The sequence below is a fragment of the Leptopilina boulardi genome, unplaced genomic scaffold (assembly GCF_019393585.1).
Source record: "Leptopilina boulardi isolate dan_hultmark-lab unplaced genomic scaffold, ZJU_Lbou_2.1 LbouV2_266, whole genome shotgun sequence".
Taxonomy (NCBI): Eukaryota; Metazoa; Arthropoda; class Insecta; order Hymenoptera; family Figitidae; genus Leptopilina; species Leptopilina boulardi.
This window is the reverse complement of record NW_026137825.1, coordinates 1,708,132-1,727,272: the sequence shown is the minus strand read 5'-3', so window position 1 is coordinate 1,727,272 and position 19,141 is coordinate 1,708,132. Positions and strand designations below refer to the sequence as shown.

The 19,141-nt window shown below is 18.8% G+C and overlaps 1 protein-coding gene across 1 annotated transcript; it reads left to right on the top strand.

Annotated features, from left to right (window-relative positions):
* The first annotated feature begins 446 nt into the window (after positions 1-446).
* LOC127281372 (eIF-2-alpha kinase GCN2) lies at positions 447-17,762 on the top strand. The gene is made up of 14 exons (XM_051305056.1): positions 447-850; positions 1,619-1,788; positions 2,995-3,256; positions 3,467-4,027; positions 4,132-4,506; positions 4,568-5,104; positions 5,285-5,448; positions 8,267-8,751; positions 8,814-9,090; positions 9,158-9,674; positions 10,156-10,638; positions 15,926-16,750; positions 16,961-17,082; positions 17,539-17,762. Exons 1-14 carry the CDS (start codon positions 785-787, stop codon positions 17,663-17,665), a joined length of 4,971 nt encoding a protein of 1,656 aa, XP_051161013.1. The 5' UTR covers positions 447-784; the 3' UTR covers positions 17,666-17,762.
* The last annotated feature ends 1,379 nt before the right edge of the window (positions 17,763-19,141 follow it).

Below are 19,141 nucleotides of genomic sequence, written 5' to 3'. Positions count from 1 at the left end.
CGGGAAATCTTATTCGTGATTTGATAATAAAATTTTATTTTATTGTTCTTTAAAAAGGAAATAAAGTTGATTATAAAAATAACTATTAAGCTATTATCGAATTTTAGTATCTGAAAAAATGTTCTAAAACTGGAAGTAAATTTTTTACTATATAAAAATATCTAAAAAAAATTGAAAAGAATTAATTTTTAAAACTAATTGGTATTTATTAATAAATATTTAAAAATAAATTAATTTACAGAAACATTTTTTGTAAACTGATATTGCAATTTGTTAATTATTTTTTTTTCTCTATATTTTAAAAATTTACCGCTCAATTTGTTTTGCAAAATAAACGTTTGTTATTGGTTAGCTTTAACAGAAGGGACAAATTACTTTTCTTGTGTTGGCACTTCCATTTTTATTAATTGTCAATTTTTCATTGGTTTTCATATATTTTTCAAACAAAATATAGTAGAACGTTGTGTGTTTTTTGTTTTTTTTCGAATTTAACAATTATTTTTTAATTATAAAATAATATGTAATTCATAAATATTTTATTTACTACTTATTTTTCATTATTTATAACTTTTAAATATCAATTTTAGATTTAAAAAAAAGTGTTTTTTTTTCATTCGCTGATTTGTATATTTGTTGTGAACATAACCTTAAAAAAAAGAAAAAAGGTTATAAATTTCAGTGAGAATAAGAAAATAAAATAAAATGTTTATAAATTAAAATAAATGGTAGTTTTTAGCAATAATTTGGAAAATTTAAATTTAACATTTTTTTTATTTAAAAAAAAATGTCTGAGGCGGAGGGCTCAGAATCTTTTATTGAACGACAAAGACATGAACTTGCAGCACTTAAGGTAAGATTTATTATTTTTACGAATTCAATTATTTTTATTATAATATTTATTATTATTATTATTATTATTATTATTATTATTACAATTATTATTATTATTATTATTATTAATTAGTAATAATTTTTTGTTTGGCAAACTTTTAATTCTATTAGAAAATAAATTTGAATTATCTTAGTTATCAATTTTTAAATGATAAAAAAATTTGTTTATTGTTAATAGAAAAAATATTTTTTAACTCTTTTGAGAAAAAACTGTATTTTTAATATATTTAAAAAATTTTTTACAATTAGAAAAATAATAAAAAAAAATATATTAATAAAATAATAATTTTTTTTTAAATAATGTAATAAAAAACATTTTTTCTGTTTCAATTTTTTTTTTTAAATACAGTAACAGAATTATTAAAATTTACTTTTATGGTGATTTTTTTTTGGATTTTTTGAATATTATAAATTTATTTCTTCATTGTACACTTTTTTAAATTTTGCAATTCTTCAAATTTTCCCTTATTTTTAAAAAATTTAATTATGTTTGAATTTTAGTTTTAATTTAATTATATATTTATTTTATATAAATATAAAATATATATATATATAAATATATATTTATTTTATAATTATATATAGTTTATTTTATAAATTTTAAAACGATAAAATGTAAAAAAAATAAATTATTAAATTAAAAATTGGAAATTATAATTTTATTCAAATTCAATAAAAAAAAGTGAATTACCATTGAATTGAATTTTATTTTTTTTTTCATTTACAGTCAATTTATGGCGACGAATTACAGGATTTGAGAAAAAATAAACATAAAAGAAAATGGCAACCTCTCGACATTTTAGTAACATTAACACCACAAGAAGGAATGTCGGGACCTGCAGAAATTCATGTACAACTCGATTTAAGAATTACTTGTGGCGAACAATATCCTGATAAGTAATACATTTTTTTTCGATAATATTTTTTGCAATTTTTCCTCATATTTAAAAAAAAAAAATTTTCCTTAAATTTTTCCCACAATTTTTTGTTTGTTTTCCCTTTTTCTTCAAATTTTTAAGAAAATATTTAACTAAAATTTTTTTTTTTTCAATTTAATAATATTTTGAAAACAAATTTCTATTAATGGAAATAAATTTTTTTAACAAAAAAATTTTGTTTTTTAATTAAATTGAAAAACTAAAATTTTAATTAATGGGAAAAATTTAGATTTTTTTAATCTATGAAAAGAATTTGTTTTTTTAAAAATATTTTTAAATATTTTTTTTAAATATTTAACTATAAATCTTTTTTTTTCAATTTAATATTTTGAAAACAAATTTCTATTAATGGAAATAAATTTTTTTAACAAAAAAAAATTTTGTTTTTTAATTAAATTGAAAACAAAATATTAATGGGAAAAATTTAGATTTTTTTAATCTATGAAAAGAATTTGTTTTTTTTTTTTTTTGTAATGAAAACAAATATTTGTAATTAATAAAATTAAATTTGTTTTTATTTTCAATTTATGAAAAGAATTTTTTTTTTTATTTGTATGGGAAAACAAAAATTTTAATTAATGAAAAAAATTTATTTTTCTTGTAATGAAAGTAAATTTTTTTAATTAAGGGAAAAAAATTTGGTTTTTGCAATAAAAATAAAGAGAATTTTTTTTATTTTCCTTTTTTTTGCAATAGAAACAAATTTTCAATTAATGAAAAAAAATTTGATTTCTTTTTTTTTTAAATGAATTGTCCCGTTAACTAAATAAATAAATAAATAAATAAATAAATAAAAAGGACTGCGGGATATTATAAATAAATAAAAAGAATTTGTTTTTCTTTTAATGAAAATAAAATTTTTAATGAATTAAAAAAAAATTTTTTGGTTTTTTTTAAATGAACGAAGAGAATTTTTTTTTGTAATAAAAACAAATTTTTAATTAATTACAAAATGTTTGTTTTTTTAAAATAATTATTTACAAATTATAATTATTTATTATTATTATTATTATTATTATTATTATTATTATTATAAATAAATAAATAAATTATTATTTATAAATTAAAAGAATATATTTTTATTTTTTTCAATGAATAAGAAATGTTAAGTAATAAAATATATTATAATAAAAAATATATAAATAAAAAAAAAAATAAATTTCAGAGTACCACAAATTCAAGTACAAAGAAGTCAAGGACTTTCGGACAGTCAAATTGGAATTTTAATCTCAGAAGTTGAGGCATTGGCATTAAAAATTTGTGGTGAAGTAATGATTTTTGAATTAACGCAACATGTAAGAAAATTTCTCTGCGAACACAATAAACCAGGAACACGTAGTTTTTATGAGGAAATGATGTTAACAAAACAGGAGAAAATTAAATACGAAATGGAGGAGAAAAAATTAAAAGAAGACAAAGAACGTCAAGTAATTAGAAATATATTTTTTTCCCCATAGGATAAAAATTAACGAACATATTTAAAATTTTCTATTTAATATTTTTAATTTTACTTCAAAAATTAATTAACAAATAAAATTAAATTTCAAAAATATATTTCAATTTTTGTGCAAATAAACATTTACATTTTTTAATTGACTGATAATAATATTTTTTTTTTCCCTTTTTCTTTATTATAGGTTTTACAGGAAGAAATTGAAAAGCGTAAAAATGCAGTTAGAGCAGAATTAAGAAATCGTCGTGAATCGGCGCGTATATCATCGCTTGATTCTGAATTATCATATTCAATTCCATCATCGCCACGTGAACGTATTAGAACATATTCACGACGTCGTTGTATGAGTACATCGGAATCATCAACAACAATTGATATAAATTGTGAACATCGTGGAACAAAACTTTTACATTTTGATAATAATAATAAAATTGAAAGACAAATACATCGTGGTAAATGTCTTGGACATAGTACAAAAGGTTCAATTGTATTTCCCGGTCTTGATATGACAACCGGTGAAATATTAGCAATTACCGAATGGACATTTAAATATAAAATGGATAATGAAAATAATACCGAATCAATGATTGATTTACAATATAATTTAAAAAAACAAATCACAACAATTGAACAGGAATTAAATCATCTTTGTAAATTACATCATACAAATCTTGTACATTATTTAAATATGAAAACAATTGAGAATGATGATTCAATTGTTATTTATATTTTACAAGAATTTGTCGTAAGTTATTTCTTTCTTTTTTGAATTTTATTTCGTAAATAGAATTTATAAATTATAAAATTACTAAATGAAGTGTAAAAATTCTTTTTTCTTTTTTGTCACAGGTGGGAACGACTTGTTCGTATTTTTTTAACGACAATACACCAGTTGGTATTGATATGCTTCGTCATTTAGCAACGGGAATTCTATTGGCACTTAATTATTTACATGAGAATAATGTTGTACATAGAGATATTCGCGATTCTTGTATACACATTGATCGTTCGGGAATTATTAAACTCTCGGATTATTCACTTGATAAACGTCTCTCGGATATTTATCAAACTAATCAATTGTCAAAAATTGAAAATGATTTTCCAATTATTCAAGGAAGAAGTGGCAAAAAATTAGATATTTATCGTTTTGGTATTTTAATATTTTCATTAATGAAAGGGTATATTGTTTCTGAGAAGGAATTGGAATTGGAATCAGTATTACAGGTGATAATTTTGATTTTAAATTATTATTGAATATTTTTTTAAAACGGAAATTTTTTTCCAGGTTAATTTAAAGGATTTTTTATCAAAATGTTTATTAAAAGATGAAAGAAGTCGTTGGTCAACGTTACAATTATTGGAACATAATTTTATACGTTCACCACTTGAACGTGGTTTATCGTCACCGGGAAAAAATCGTGATAATGATGATGATGATTCTGATTCAGAGGAACCAATAACGGCTGTTAATTTATATCCATCGATATTTGGTATACATTCAAGAATACAAAATGAATTTGCAATATTAAAATGGTTGGGTAAAGGTGCATTTGGCGATGTGCTTAAAGTGAAAAATAAATTAGATGGCTGTATTTATGCAATTAAAAGAATTAAATTAAATCCCAAAAATAAACAATTAAATCGAAAAATAACACGTGAAGTTAAATTATTATCACGTTTACAACATGAAAATGTTGTACGTTATTATAATTCATGGATTGAAAGTGCAACACTTGATGATCGTGCATTATGCTCGGATTCAACGCCACAAGATACACCATCAAATATGCCAAGTGAAGAGGAACCAATCGAAATTATTGATGTAAATTTATTAATTATTAATTATTTTTTTTTGGCGAATTATTTTATTATTAAAGATAAAAGAATAATTGAATAGAATTTCAATTTTTTTTCCAAATATTTATAAATTTTTATTATTAAATGAAAAAATTGATTTTTAAATGAAATTTAAATAGAAAAAAATTCGATGAAATTTTTGTAGCAATTGGGTGTGGCGGAAATTGAGAAATTAGCACCGCCAATTCACGATGTCGAATGGAATATTGCCTATGAATCGAGAACTAGCGCTAAAATAACTGACGATAGCGAGGAAGACGATTCGGATGATGATGATTCTAATGATAGCGATGAAGATTGGGCTTTTATGTAAGTCTTGCATATAAAAATAAAAGAAAAGAAATTTTTTTTTTTCTAAATCAAGAAACAAATTTAAAAATATTTATTTATTTCTAACTAAAAAATATTCAAAAAAAAAAAAAAAAACAATTAATTAAATAATAATAAAATGCTTGGTCTGTCCTTCTGTCCTAACTTGAAGTTGGTCTTTTATGATTTCACGTGTTTCTTTAATAGTAATCTTATAACGTGTCAAATTTGTGTCAAATAAAATTTGAAAATTTTAGAAATAATTAAATTTCAAAAGATATTGTTAATTTTCAAACAATAATAAAATTTTACAGAACTAAAAATAATTTATCAAAAAATTTTTTGGAAAACATTTTTTAAATTTAATTGAATTATCAAAAGATTTAAAATTGAGATTTTAGAAATTAATTGAACTTTAAGTGATTTTTAATTAAAATTTTAGATGATTTCACTAAAAAATTTATTAGAAATTACAGACAAAATACAATAATTTGATAATCATTTTTTTAATTGAAAAATGGTTTCAGATAGTTGAATTTTCAAAGAATATTATAAAAATATTTAAAAATAATTGAATTCCCTTAGAGTTATAATTGAAATTATTAAATTTCAAAAGATTTTCGATGGAAAATTTTAGAAATAATTAAATTTTAAATGCTTTTAAATTCAAATTATTGAAAATTCAATTAATTTTGAATTCAAATTTTTTAGAATAATTAAATTTTCTTTAATTTTGATTTGAAATTTCGGAAAATAATTAAATTTCAATTAAAATTTTTGATAATAATTCATTTTTAGTTGATTTTTTATTGAAAATTTTGATAATTAATTTTGAATTGAAATTTTAGAAAATAATTAAATTTTATTTGATTTTAAATTTAGAAAAATAATTGAATTGTAGTTGATTTTGAATTGAAAATTTTGAAAATAATTGAATTTTCTTTGATTTTGAATTGAAATTTTGGGAAATAATTGAATTTTAATTGAAATTTTGAATAATAATTTAATTTAAGTTCATTTTTTATTGAAAATTTGGATAATTAATTTTGAATAGAAATTTTAGAAAATAATTGAAGAATTTTATTTCATTTTAAATTGAAAACTTGGAAAATAATTTGAATTTTCTTTGATTTTGAATTAAAATTTTGGGAAATAATTGAATTTTAGTTTATTTTGGAATTGAAATTTTGGAAAATAATTAAATAATTGAATTTTTGTTAATTTTCAATAGAAAAATTTGGAAAATATTTGAATTTTAGTTGATTTTAAATTAAAATTTCGGATAATAATTGAATTTTATGTGATTTTAAATTGAAAAAATGGAAAATAATTGAATTTTAAAAGATTTTGAATTAAAAATTTGGAAAATAATTGAATTTTAAAAGATTTTGAATTAAAAATTTGGAAAATAATTGAATTGTCTTGGATTTTGAATTGAAATTTTGGAAAATAATTAAATTGAAAATTTTGAAAATAATTGAATTTTCTTTGATTTTGAATTGAAATTTTGGGAAATAATTGAATTTTAATTGAAATTTTGAATAATAATTTAATTTAAGTTCATTTTTTATTGAAAATTTGGATAATTAATTTTAAATAGAAATTTTAGAAAATAATTAAAGAATTTTATTTCATATTTTAAATTGAAAACTAGGAAAATAATTGAATTTTAAAAGATTTTGAATTAAAAATTTGGAAAGTAATTGAATTTTCTTTGATTTTGAATTAAAATTTTGGGAAATAATTGAATTTTAGTTAATTTTGGAAAATAATTAAATAATTGAATTTTTGTTAATTTTCAATAGAAAAATTTGGAAAATATTTGAATTTTAGTTGATTTTAAATTAAAATTTCGGATAATAATTGAATTTTATGTGATTTTAAATTGAAAATTTGGAAAATAATTGAATTTTAAAAGATTTTGAATTAAAAATTTGGAAAATAATTGAATTTTAAAAGATTTTGAATTAAAAATTTGGAAAATAATTGAATTGTCTTGGATTTTGAATTGAAATTTTGGAAAATAATTAAATTGAAAATTTTGAAAATTATTGAATTTTCTTTGATTTTGAATTGAAATTTTGGGAAATAATTGAATTTTAATTGAAATTTTGAATAATAATTTAATTTAAGTTCATTTTTTATTGAAAATTTGGATAATTAATTTTAAATAGAAATTTTAGAAAATAATTAAAGAATTTTATTTCATATTTTAAATTGAAAACTAGGAAAATAATTGAATTTTAAAAGATTTTGAATTAAAAATTTGGAAAGTAATTGAATTTTCTTTGATTTTGAATTAAAATTTTGGGAAATATTTGAATTTTAGTTAATTTTGGAAAATAATTAAATAATTGAATTTTTGTTAATTTTCAATAGAAAAATTTGGAAAATATTTGAATTTTAGTTGATTTTAAATTAAAATTTCGGATAATAATTGAATTTTATGTGATTTTAAATTGAAAATTTGGAAAATAATTGAATTTTAAAAGATTTTGAATTAAAAATTTTGAAAATAATTGAATTGTCTTGGATTTTGAATTGAAATTTTGGAAAATAATTGAATTTTAAAAGACTTTGAATTTAAAATTTAATAATTTAATAATTAATAATCCTGAGGCCTATAAACATATAATTTTTATTTTTATCATTTAATATGGAATAATATTCTAATAAATTTAAATAATTATTGATAATATTAATTTTTAATTTCACTATAACAAATAATGAAACAGTCAATTTGGCGCGCTTGCGCGCATTTAATATTGCTAGTAATTAGTATAAAATATTTAATTTGAAAAATAAATTTTTTTTACAGAATGGGAGTTGGAAGCGTGGAAAATTCATCGTCCGATGGTATTGAATTTGAAAAAGTTGGCAATTCAACGGATGAAATTGATTCGATTTCATCGCTAAATAAAGAAATAGAAATTAATGCCGATGAACAACAAGATGAGCAACAACAACAAAATGAAAATTTTTCATGCCTAATGGAAATTCAATATATGTATATACAAATGGAATTTTGTGAGAAATCAACATTAAGAACGGCAATTGATAATGGTTTAAATGAAGATGAAAATCGTGTTTGGCGATTATTTCGCGAAATTGCTGAGGGACTTGCACACATACATAAACAGGGAATGATACATAGAGATTTAAAGCCAGTTAATATATTTCTCGATAGTAAAGATCATGTGAAAATTGGCGATTTTGGTCTTGCAACAACGAATATTCTCTCAACACTTGTGCAAACAACAAATATCGATAATAATATTGATCGCGATACAATTATTGACAAAGGTGACGAATTTTTATTTTTTTAATAAAATTTAAAAATTAAATAAAATTTTTTTTTTCTTCAGGTACAAGTGGCGATTTAGATGAATTAGGTTCATTAACAGGACAAGTTGGAACGGCTTTATACGCAGCGCCAGAATTAAGTACAAAAGCATCAAAAGCATTTTACAATAAAAAAGTCGATATCTACAGTTTGGGAATAATTTTTTTTGAAATGTGTTACAAACCCCTTGCAACGGGAATGGAGAGAGCTAAAGTTTTATTAAATGTTCGTTCACCGGAAATTATTTTACCCGATGATATGAATGAAATTGACATGGCAAATCAAATTCATATTTTAAGGTATTTTTTCGAATTTTTATTCAATTAATAAAAATTACAATAATTAATTTTAAAAAATTGTTTTAAGATGGTTATTGAATCATGATTCAACGCAAAGGCCAACGTCACAGGAATTGCTTGCCTCGGATTATTTACCACCGCCACAATTAGAACAAGCTGAACTTCAAGAAATGTTGAAACATGCAATTTCAAATAAACAAAGTAAAGCCTATAAGGATATTGTTGCATGTTGGTTTTCACAATATACACCGGCTGAGGATATAACATTTGACATGAATTTAACATCAAAGGCAATTGTCAATTCTCTTGTGCCACGAATTCAATTAATTCAAGAGAATGTTAAAACAAAAGTTATGAAAATTTTCACTAAACACGGTGGTATTTGTTTTACATCGCCATTTTTAATGCCAAATTCAACATGTACACAAAACTATACGGAATCTTGTGTTAAAGTTGCGACAAAAAGTGGTAATATTGTTTCATTGCCATACGATATACGTGTTCCATTTGCGCGTTATGTGGTGAAAAATAATATTCAACGTTTAAAGAGATTTGCAATTGAACGAGTTTTTCGTGAAACAAAGGTATTTATGATTAATTAATTGTTTATAATTTCAAAAAAAAAAAAAAAAAAAAAATTAGCAATAATAATAATTAATAATTTAAATTAATTTAATAATAGTTTAAATTAATTCAATAATAATTTCAATTATAGTTCAAATTATTTCAATAATAGTTTAAATTATTTCAATAATAATTAATTGGAATTCAGTGGAAAAAAAATTATAATTTCAAATTCAAAGTAGAAGATTTAACAAATTTTTATTCTCTTATTTTTCAATTATTTAAATTCAATTTCTTTTTATTTGAAATTTGTTTCAATTTAATTTATCACTGAAAATTTTGTATATTTCTTTTTTTGTAAAATTGACAACTAAAATTATTAATAATAATATTATTTAGAGAAAAAGAAAAAGAAAATTATTTTTATAATAAAATAAAAAATTAGTCATGAAAGTAAATAAAAATTTTGTCTATTCTATTTTTTTTTCCTTTTTTTTTTAGATTCACGGCCTACATCCACGTGAATTATATGAATGTGCATTCGATGTAATAACTCCAATTGGCAATAATTTAATGGATGAAGCAGAAATGATATCAATTGTTTGGGAAATAAGTGGTGAAATTTTTGAATTAAATGATAAAAATTTCACTGTACGCTTAAATCATACATCATTGTTGCAAGCCGTTTTAATGTATTGTGGAATTGAAGAGGAGAAATATCAAGATATTTATACAATACTTGGCGATGCACGTTGTGGTAAAATATCACGTTTTCAAGTGAAAACACATTTTATTAGTTTATGCCTCACTGATCAAGCGATGGAAATGCTATTTCAAATATTTGAAACTGAAACAACTGTCGATAAAATTGCTATTGTTTTGAAAAATATAATGCGACGAAAAGGCGATGCAGCAATATTGGCACGCGATGGTCTCAGTGAAATTGAAACACTCATTGAAAATATCGAAACACTTGGAGTTAAGGTAATAATAATTTTTTTTCTTTTTCTTCTTTTGTTAAATTAATCAATTCGTTAATATATATATATAATAATAAAATGCTTGGTCTGTCCTTCTGTCCTAACTTGAAGTTGGCCTTTTATGATTTCACGTGTTTTTTTTTGAATAGTAATCTTATGACGTGTTAAATTTTGACAAATTTTTTTTCTCATTTTTGCCAAAGTTGTATAAGTTGTGTTTCCAAATTTCGGAATAAGTTTCTTTAAAATTCCAAATTCGAAAATTCAATTTACGAAGCTGAAGTACACAACGTTTACCAACGAAATTTTTTTTAAACTTGTATATTGATTCAAAAATTGTATACAAATACAAAAAATTTATAATGAGAAAAAAGATGCGCCAGGAAATTTCGTACAAGATAGTAATTTGAAAAAAATTTATTTTTAAAAATTAATTTTTAAGGTACCAGGGGCCAACGAATACCTATTAAATATTAATTATAAAAACACAGGCCTCGAATCAACTTAAAGACACAAAAAAGTCGTTTTAGTCGATTTATATTCCAAAAAAAAGTGGATTTGTTTTTTATTTTAACAAAAATATTTTAAAGATTTTTAAATAAAAAAAATTTTTTTTTTAATAATAATCCTTTTCGAAGGGTTAAAGATGAAATTTTTAGAAATAATTAAATTTCAAAAGATATATTGTTAATTTTCAAACAATTATTAAATTTTACAGAACTAAAAATAATTTATCAAAACAATTTTTGGAAAATATTTTTTAAATTTAATTGAATTTTCAAAGATATAAAATTGAGATTTTTGAAATTAATTGAAACTTTAAGTGATATTTAATTAAAATTTTAAGATGATTTCACTAAAACTTTATTAGAAAATGCGGACAAAATAAAATAATTTGAAAATCATTTTTAATTGAAAAATGGTTTCAGATAGTTGAATTTTCAAAGAATATTATTAAAATAGTTAAAAATAATTGAATTTCATTAGAGTTATAATTGAAATTATTAAATTTCAAAAAAAAAAAAAAATTTTCGATGGAAAATTTTAGAAATAATTAAATTTTAGATGCTTTTAAATTCAAATGATTGACAATTCAATTAATTTTGAATTCAAATTTTTGAGAATAATTAAATTTTATTTGATTTTAAATTTGGGAAATAATGAAATTTTATTTGATTTTAAATTGAAAATTTTGGGAAATAATTGAATTTTAATTGAAATTGTTGATAATAATTTAATTTTAGTTCATTTTTGATTGAAAATTTGAATAATTAATTTTTAATAGAAATTTTAGAAAATAATTTAATTTTATTTCATTTTAAATTGAAAACTTGGTAAATAATTAAATTTTAAATTGAAAATTTTGGATAATTATTGGATTTTTAATTGATTTTAAATTAAAATTTTAGGTAATAATTGAATTTTAAAAGTTTTTGTTAATTTTCAGAAAATAATTCAATTTTACAGAACTAAAAGTAATTTATCAAACAATTTTTGGAAAACATTTTTAAAAATTAAATTGAATTTTCAAAGATTTAAAATTGAGATTTTTGAAATTAATTAAAACTTTAAGTGTTTTGTAATTAAAATTTTAGATGATTTCACTAAAAATTCATTAGAAAATGCGGACAAAATACAATAATTTGAAAATCATTTTTAATTGAAAAATGGTTACAGATAGTTGAAATTTCAAAGAATATTATTAAAATAGTTAAAAAATAATTGAATTTCCTTAGAGTTATAATTGAAATTATTAAATTTTCGATGCAAAATTTTAGAAATAATTAAATTTTAGATGCTTTTAAATTCAAATGATTGAAAATTCAATTAATTTTGAATTCAAATTTTTGAGAATAATGAAATTTTATTTCATTTTAAATTTGAAAAATAATTAAATTTCAGTTCATTTTGAATTGAACATTTTGGGAAATAATTAAATTTGAATTGAAATTTTGGATAATAATTTAATTTAAGTTCATTTTTGATTGAAAATTTGAATAATTAATTGTTAATAGAAATTTTAGAAAATAATTTAATTTTATTTCATTTTAAATTAAAAACTTGGTGAATAATTAAATTTTAAATTGAAAATTTTGAATAATTATTGGATTTTTAATTGATTTTGAATTAAAATTTCGGGTAATAATTGAATTTTAGTTTATTTTGAATTGAAATTTTTAAAAAATAATTCAAAAAATTAAATAATTAATTAATAATTTATTAATAATAAATAATTAAATAATTCAAATAATTAAATTTTAGATGCTTTTAAATTCAAATGATTGAAAATTCAATTAATTTGGAATTCAAATTTTTGAGAATAATGAAATTTTATATGATTTTAAATTGAAAATTTTTGGGAAATAATTGAATTTTAATTGAAGTTTTGGATAATAATTTAATTTAAGTTCATTTTTGATTGAAAATTTGGATAATTAATTTTGATTAGAAATTTTAGAAAATAATTGAATTTTATTTCATTTTAAATTGAAAACTTAGTAAATAATTAAATTTTGAATTGAAAATTTTTGATAATTATTGGATTTTTAATTGATTTTGAATTAAAATTTCGGGTAATAATTGAATTTCAGTTTATTTTGAATTGAAATTTTTTAAAAATACTTCAAAAAATTAAATAATTAATTAATAATTAATTAATAATTAATTAATAATTAATTAATAATTAATTAATAAAAAATAATTAAATAATTCAAATAATTAAATTTTAGATGCTTTTAAATTCAAATGATTGACAATTCAATTAATTTTGAATTCAAATTTTTGAGAATAATTAAATTTTATTTGATTTTAAATTTGGGAAATAATGAAATTTTATTTGATTTTAAATTGAAAATTTTGGGAAATAATTGAATTTTAATTGAAATTGTTGATAATAATTTAATTTTAGTTCATTTTTGATTGAAAATTTGAATAATTAATTTTTAATAGAAATTTTAGAAAATAATTTAATTTTATTTCATTTTAAATTGAAAACTTGGTAAATAATTAAATTTTAAATTGAAAATTTTGGATAATTATTGGATTTTTAATTGATTTTAAATTAAAATTTTAGGTAATAATTGAATTTTAAAAGTTTTTGTTAATTTTCAGAAAATAATTCAATTTTACAGAACTAAAAGTAATTTATCAAACAATTTTTGGAAAACATTTTTAAAAATTAAATTGAATTTTCAAAGATTTAAAATTGAGATTTTTGAAATTAATTAAAACTTTAAGTGTTTTGTAATTAAAATTTTAGATGATTTCACTAAAAATTCATTAGAAAATGCGGACAAAATACAATAATTTGAAAATCATTTTTAATTGAAAAATGGTTACAGATAGTTGAAATTTCAAAGAATATTATTAAAATAGTTAAAAAATAATTGAATTTCCTTAGAGTTATAATTGAAATTATTAAATTTTCGATGCAAAATTTTAGAAATAATTAAATTTTAGATGCTTTTAAATTCAAATGATTGAAAATTCAATTAATTTTGAATTCAAATTTTTGAGAATAATGAAATTTTATTTCATTTTAAATTTGAAAAATAATTAAATTTCAGTTCATTTTGAATTGAACATTTTGGGAAATAATTAAATTTGAATTGAAATTTTGGATAATAATTTAATTTAAGTTCATTTTTGATTGAAAATTTGAATAATTAATTGTTAATAGAAATTTTAGAAAATAATTTAATTTTATTTCATTTTAAATTAAAAACTTGGTGAATAATTAAATTTTAAATTGAAAATTTTGAATAATTATTGGATTTTTAATTGATTTTGAATTAAAATTTCGGGTAATAATTGAATTTTAGTTTATTTTGAATTGAAATTTTTAAAAAATAATTCAAAAAATTAAATAATTAATTAATAATTTATTAATAATAAATAATTAAATAATTCAAATAATTAAATTTTAGATGCTTTTAAATTCAAATGATTGAAAATTCAATTAATTTGGAATTCAAATTTTTGAGAATAATGAAATTTTATATGATTTTAAATTGAAAATTTTTGGGAAATAATTGAATTTTAATTGAAGTTTTGGATAATAATTTAATTTAAGTTCATTTTTGATTGAAAATTTGGATAATTAATTTTGATTAGAAATTTTAGAAAATAATTGAATTTTATTTCATTTTAAATTGAAAACTTAGTAAATAATTAAATTTTGAATTGAAAATTTTTGATAATTATTGGATTTTTAATTGATTTTGAATTAAAATTTCGGGTAATAATTGAATTTCAGTTTATTTTGAATTGAAATTTTTTAAAAATACTTCAAAAAATTAAATAATTAATTAATAATTAATTAATAATTAATTAATAATTAATTAATAATTAATTAATAAAAAATAATTAAATAATTCAAATAATTAAATTTTAGATGCTTTTAAATTCAAATGATTGAAAATTCAATTAATTTGGAATTCAAATTTTTGAGAATAATGAAATTTTATTTGATTTTAAATTGAAAATTTTTTGGGAAATAATTGAATTTTAATTGAAATTTTGGATAATAATTTAATTTAAGTTCATTTTTGATTGAAAATTTGGATAATTAATTTTGAATAGAAATTTTAGAAAATAATTGAATCTTATTTCATTTTAAATTGAAAACTTGGTAAATAATTAATTTTTAAATTGAAAATTTTGAATAATAATTGGATTTTGAATTAAAATTTCGGGTAATAATTGAATTTTAGTTTATTTTGAATTGAAATTTTTAAAAAATAATTCAATTTTATTGTGATATTTTTTTTTTAAATTATAAACAATTGTTAAATTTCATAAAAATTTTAATTGAAAAATAATTTTGATATAATTGAATTTGTGATGTATTTCATTAAAATTATTAAAAATAATTAATTTAGTGAAGAATCATTTTAGTTCAAAATTTGTTAAATAATTGAATTGAAGAAGTTCTGAAGAATATCTTAAGAAGATCTACATTTTATACTAAAAAAATGTATTTTATTTACATTTTTTTTCAAATGTAAAGAAAAATGTCGCATTTTATTAAAATAAGTCGATAAAAGTCGTATTTTTGAAAAAACTCGGAAAAAGTCGTATAATCCGAGGCCTGTAAACATATAATTTTCATTATTATTATTTAATATGTAATAAATATTCTAATAAATTAAATTATTATTGATAATATTAATCTTTAATTTCTTTATAACAAACAAGTAAATACTCAATTTGGCGCGCGTTTAATTTTGCTAGTTAAATAATAATTTATTTCAATATTAAATTAGTTTAAAAAAAAAAATTGTAAATTTCAGTGGCCAATCACAGTGGTACCATTGCTTGTTCACAATATTGAACAACATAGCGGTATAATTTATCAAATAATATCACGTGAATCAAAACGTCATCGACGAAAATGTGGATACGATGTTATTGCTGCCGGTGGACGTTATGATAAATTATTATCAACATTTCATCAAGTATTACAAAATACATCGCGTATTGGCAATGATGATGATAATTTAAAAAAATATGGCATTGGAATTAGTATATCATTGGATAAATTAATATCAATTGTTGATGATTTATCACAAAATCAACAAGAAATTCGCAATGAATGTAAATCATCATCATCATCATCATCATCATCGTTTATCAATATTGTTGTTTGTTGCGTTGGTGGTGAACCAATAAGAAATCGTGAACAAAGTGAAGTATTACGTGAATTATGGTCATTGGATTATTATCGTGTTAATTCACAAAATTTCACAACAATTGAAGAGGTTTTTGATTATTGTCTTAATTATATGATTGATCATATTGTTATGTTAAAAAGTGGTGAAAAAGGTTATTTAATGGTTTACACATGGGAAAAGGAACGTTATCTTGAGAGAAAAATTCATTATAATGAACTTATTGATTATTTAAATCAAAAACAATTGGAAATAACAACGCCAATATTAAATCGTACCGATAGTAAGACAAATAATGCAAATAATGATGTTTCAAATTATGTATCGCCAAATGTTAATATTAATTTTTTACTTAATGAAAAGGATAAATTGTCAGGTATTGCAAAAAGAAGCAGTAAAAATTATATTCTTACACAAATGTCACCGCTTTTACAAAGAATACCAAAAGTAAGAAATAATTTTTGTTTTTTTGATTTTTAATAGTTTTTTTTGGAATTTATATTTACTTATGGAAATTTAAATTAATTTTAATCAAAAAAGAAAAGTTAATGTAAATTTTTAATTTTTTATAACAAAAATTTAGTTTAGTAAATAGAAATTTTAGTAACCAAAAAAAGGTAAATAAAAATTTTATTTTAATATTAAATTTCTTTCTAGATTACAGTGCAAGTGTTTGTCGTTTCTCTCGAAATTTATATTGTCCGATCAATCACAAGTTACGTGGAAATCGACGAAGACGAAAATTTATACAACAAAAGTGTTCAAGCCATAATTGATTTGTGAGTATTGCAAAAAAAAAATTATTATTAACTATTATTTTCTTTTTTTTTAATTTATTAGAAAAATGTTTTTTAATCATCGATTTTTTGTTCCAATCAATAAACAATTTTTTTTAATAATTCGCATTTTGAAACAGAAAAAAAATCTATCAAAATTTTTTTCTTTTAATAAAATAAAATTTGAAAAATCGCAACCAAAAAAAATTGATATTAAAAATTTAATAAACAAAATTATTATTTTAAAATACCTAATTATAAAGACGAAAAATTTAGTATTAAAAATCAAAATCAAAAATAAAGTAAAAAATTACATCCAAGAAAATTGGTATTAATAAATAAATTAATAAATATTATTAAATGTTTTATTAAAAAGAAAGAAAAAAAAATTAGTATTTAAAAATACCATTAATAATGAAGGAAAAAAATTTAAAAAATAAAAAAACAACAAATTTTCAGATACCCACGCCAAAAAGAATACTTAAAACGAATCTGTGAAGAAATAAGAGAAGTGCGTAACGAAAAAAATCGTCCTGCAATTGTTTTGTACAGTAACACTGATAGGCGATATGCGACATTAATTTAATAATAATTTTTATTATTAGTTGCCATAAAAAAAGACGTCGAAATAGTATTTAATGAAAAAAAACTCAACAACAAATGTACAAAGAAATAATATAATAATAAAAATAATAATAATAATAATAATAATAATAATAATGATAATAATAATAATCATTGTAATTATAATTATTATTATTACTATTTTTAATATTATTAATTATTAATATAATTATTATTAATAATAATTAATAGATAAGTGTTTAAACAAAAATATTTTTAACAAATTTTTGCAATTTAAACAATAAGTGTAAATATTATTACGTACGGATTACAAGTCTGATTTTTTTTTTTACTGAACATTATTTTGTTCAATTTTCTTTTTTTTCTACTTTCATTTACAATTTTTATGTATATTGAATGTACATATTTTTTTTTTTTTTGAAGAGAGTTTAGACAAAAAAATACAATAAAAACTTTATATATTGTAGGATATGTAATATTAAAAAAAAAAAGAAATGTAATTTTTATTGACGAAAAACAATGTTAAGATTATTACAATAAAATCTTATATTTTTAAAAGAAATAGTTTTTTATAAACTATTTTTTATACAAGTAATTCTGTATTTTTGTATTTATTTCTTATCTTTGAAAAAAAAACACATTTTTATATTTTATTAAAAATTAATTTATTATTATTTATTAAAATTTAATTTACCAAAAAAAATTAATAAAAGAAGAAAGAGAACAAGTAAGTCAAAAAATAATAAATTATATAAACTATTTTTTTTATTAATTAATTATTTTTTTTTTTACATTAAAAATTAAAAAAAAAATTATTTTACTAATTTTAGAGTAATTGAATTAAAATTTAATTTAATTATCAAAGTGGATTTTCTAAAAAAAAAATTGCATAATTTTTTCCTAAAGTTTCAGATAAATTTCAGAAAAGAGAATTTCCATTATTAAATTTTTTTTGTTTTTCAAATTTTGTTAAAATTGAAAAAAAAACAAAAATTATTTGAATTTTCCCGCGCAAAAAAATTTTTCAATTCAAAATTAAGTTTATTTATGTTCTAAAAACAATATAGTTTTAAGGATATTATTTTCAAACATTTGTTGGAAATACACAAATTATTAAATTTTGTTTGTTTATAATATAAATTAAAAAAATATTTGAATTTTCCGCGCAAAAAGACAAAAAGTTTTAAAATTACCTTTTTTTTGTTGTATGTTTTAAAAAAACAATATTTTTTCAAAGAATATATTTAGAAAAAACGAAAAAAAATTTAAGTACCTAAAAATTAAAATTTTTTTCATTTTAATATAAAACAAATTATAGAAAACTTTTAATTTTTTTTTTTTTTTAGAAAATACCCCGCGAAAAAAACAAAAAATTATTGAGAACAAAGAATATAATTACAATGCAGTTTTGTTTATTGTCTCGCAATATATATATATTTCCTTGTTTATCAATGAAATAAAATTAATGCGAACGCTG

What these genes read in the sequence shown, in the direction of transcription:
- LOC127281372 (XM_051305056.1), top strand. Translation starts at nt 785, where the DNA reads ATGTCTGAGGCGGAGGGCTCAGAATCTTTTATTGAACGACAAAGACAT. An exon ending in AATCAAATTCATATTTTAAG is followed by an intron (nt 9,091 to 9,157) that starts GTATTTTTTCGA and finishes AATTGTTTTAAG; the next exon opens with ATGGTTATTGAATCATGATT. An exon ending in TCGAAACACTTGGAGTTAAG is followed by an intron (nt 10,639 to 15,925) that starts GTAATAATAATT and finishes TGTAAATTTCAG; the next exon opens with TGGCCAATCACAGTGGTACC.